Source organism: Myodes glareolus, chromosome 20, assembly GCF_982192425.1.
Source record: "Myodes glareolus chromosome 20, mMyoGla1.1, whole genome shotgun sequence".
NCBI classification, from domain to species: Eukaryota; Metazoa; Chordata; class Mammalia; order Rodentia; family Cricetidae; genus Myodes; species Myodes glareolus.
In genome coordinates this window covers 59,637,450-59,640,382 of record NC_142045.1, presented here as the reverse complement: position 1 = coordinate 59,640,382, position 2,933 = coordinate 59,637,450, and the positions used below count along the sequence as shown (strand labels likewise).

The 2,933-nt window shown below is 44.2% G+C and overlaps 1 protein-coding gene across 1 annotated transcript; it reads left to right on the top strand.

Moving 5' to 3' along the window:
- Positions 1-608: 608 nt before the first annotated feature.
- On the top strand, positions 609-1,674 carry LOC148118867 (protein SET-like). Its single transcript, XM_087899635.1, has one exon. It carries the CDS (start codon positions 624-626, stop codon positions 1,509-1,511), a length of 888 nt encoding a protein of 295 aa, XP_087755761.1. The 5' UTR covers positions 609-623; the 3' UTR covers positions 1,512-1,674.
- The last annotated feature ends 1,259 nt before the right edge of the window (positions 1,675-2,933 follow it).

The following is a 2,933-nucleotide window of genomic DNA, read 5'->3' as shown; positions in this document are numbered from 1 at the left end:
AGAACAGGAATATTCTAGGAGCCTGAATTGGAGCAGGAAGCCAGAGAGAGTGTGGAGGACAGTTTCTGCTTTTTTAAAGAGAGAGAGACCACGCCCCAATGGGCTGGTATCTCAGTGGCTATTGGCTGAAGAAGCAGAAGGAACTCCCGTGGCAGAAAAATGGAAGGACAATTATGTTTAAAATGATAATTTATAATGATTCCAAATTTATTTAAATGAAAGATGCGTAATATTATTGACTTAAAAGTAAACTGGTAGAAAACCCGTATTAGAAAATAGAAAGGAATTAAAGCAAAAATTTAGCTTTCATATTAAGTAACAAGCACCAATCAAATGTAAGTACAACAGTCAAAAGTTGTGTAAAATGTGGGAGTCCAGCCGAGCCGCCGCCGCCTCCCCGCCTTCAGCGAGAGCCCTGGCCGGGCCGCCACAACGGGCCCCGGCCTGCCTCGGCGTCAGGCCCCGCGGGCAGCGCCAGGCAGCCAGGGTGAGGGCGAGCAAGTGAGCGCCGGGAGGAGGCGGCCAGAGCAAGCGGGCGCCGCGTGAGGGGAAGCCGCTGGCCGCCCCCTTGGCCGTCCCTTCGCTCCCCCTCCCCGCTCCCTGCCCCGACCGAGGAGGGCACCATGTCGGCGCCAATGGCCAAAGACAGTAAAAAGGAGCTCAACTCCAACCACGACGGGGCCGACGAGACCTCAGAAAAAGAACAGCAAGAAGCAATTGAACACATTGACGAAGTACAAAATGAAATAGACAGACTTAATGAACAAGCCAGTGAGGAAATATTAAAAGTAGAACAAAAATATAACAAACTCCGCCAACCGTTTTTTCAGAAGAGGTCAGAATTAATCGCTAAAATACCAAATTTTTGGGTAACCACATTTGTCAACCATCCACAAGTGTCTGCACTGCCTGGGGAGGAAGACGAAGAGGCTCTGCATTATTTAACCAGAGTTGAAGTAACAGAATTTGAAGACATTAAATCAGGTTACAGAATAGATTTTTATTTTGATGAAAACCCCTACTTCGAAAATAAAGTTCTCTCCAAAGAATTTCATCTGAATGAGAGTGGTGACCCATCCTCAAAGTCCACTGAAATCAAATGGAAATCTGGAAAGGATTTGACAAAACGCTCGAGTCAAACACAGAATAAGGCCAGCAGGAAGAGACAACACGAAGAGCCAGAGAGCTTCCTTACCTGGTTTACTGACCACTCTGATGCAGGTGCAGATGAGTTAGGAGAGGTCATCAAAGATGACATCTGGCCAAACCCCTTGCAGTACTATTTGGTTCCTGATATGGACGATGAAGAAGGAGAGGCAGAAGATGATGACGATGATGATGAAGAAGAAGAAGGCTTGGAAGATATTGATGAAGAAGGAGATGAAGGTGAAGAAGATGAAGATGAAGATGATGATGAAGGGGAAGAAGGAGAGGGGGATGAAGGCGAGGATGACTGGCACAGAAGACTGATGGATTCCGAACCTCTTTTTTATTTTCTTTTTATTTTTTAAATTTCTCCAGTCCCTGGGAGCAAGTTGCAGTCATTTCCCTCCCCTCCCCAAATTCCTCCTGTGCTCAGTCGCCCTGTTTTTGAGGTCTCACTTCTCAACACCGTGGTTCTCAACTTATTTTGGGAATGTCTTGAGCAAAATACAATGAAAAGAATCTCCACTACTCTGTTCTACATTCATTTTTATCTTTTCTTGTCTCGAAGTGTGGATTCAACACCACCACCACCGTGCTCTGTGGGAAAAAAGAAAAGCCCTCCAGCCCCTTTGGCTCTGCTGGAGGCTGGGGGGTGCTAGGCCCCTGTGTACTAGTGCATAGAATTCTAGCTTTTTTCCTTTCTCTGTATATTGGGCTCAGAGATTACACTGTGTCTATGTGAATACAGACAGTTAGCATTTACCAACATGTATCTGTCTACTTTCTCTTGTTTAATAAAAAGAAAAAAAAGAAAAAAACGGGGGGTATAGAAGGTCAGCAAGGGTGGATTTGAGGTGTCTGGGGGGTAAGTGGGCATTGTGACAACATGGCTTCTCCTTTGGCATGTTTAATTGTGATGTTTAACAGACATCCTTGCAGTTTAAGATGACACTTTTAAAATAAAATTCTCTCCTAACGATGACTCGAGCCCTACCACTCAATGGGAGAATCAGCAGAACCTGTAGGGGTTTATTTGGAGTTCACATTCTCTGTTGTAACTTTATTTTTATTTTTTTATTTTAGGTTTTTGGTTTTCACTGGAAGGAAAAGATGCTCATTTTAAATGTTGAAGTGTACAAGTTGCTTTGTTACAATAAAACCAATGTGTACACAAAGGACCGGATGCTTTTCTATCAGAACAGATGCTCAACATGACCTTCCAAGTTTGACCTGCATAATGGCGTCATGTCAAACTTTGTCTCCCTAACTTCATATTTTTTGATACGCACTTTGCAGGATGACCTCAGGGCTATGCAGATTGAGTTAAAGGGATATGAATCATGTCGTAATGTCTCCGTAACTGGGTGGATGTGGGTACAGTTTGCTGCAATGGACTTGCACCCATGATTTTTATCTCAATTTGGCATTTTTTAAACGGGCCTTTAGTTACCTGGATATTATGACAGCACCTGCTCCCACCATGGCACAGACCTGTTGCTCTAATGGCATCTGTACGAAAGACAGCTGCTGGCGTGTCTTCATTGGCAACTTGAACTGACCAAGGAAATGGGCTTTCAGAGTCAGCAGTCTTTGGGGTGGTTGGGAGTGCACTGTCCCAGGTATGTAGCAGAGCTTCTCAGACTCTGTGAATCTGGGTGGATAAAGGACTTTTGTCTGCTCAACGCCATTGTGCAGAGAATGTCTTGGAAAGCTACCTGATACATAAGCTTTTTAATGCTGTAAAATAGAGCTAAAATTAAATGCCACTTTTTCAGAGATGATTAATG

Bases quoted from the DNA above. Each gene is read 5' to 3' on its own strand.
- LOC148118867 (XM_087899635.1), top strand. From the start codon at position 624: ATGTCGGCGCCAATGGCCAAAGACAGTAAAAAGGAGCTCAACTCCAAC.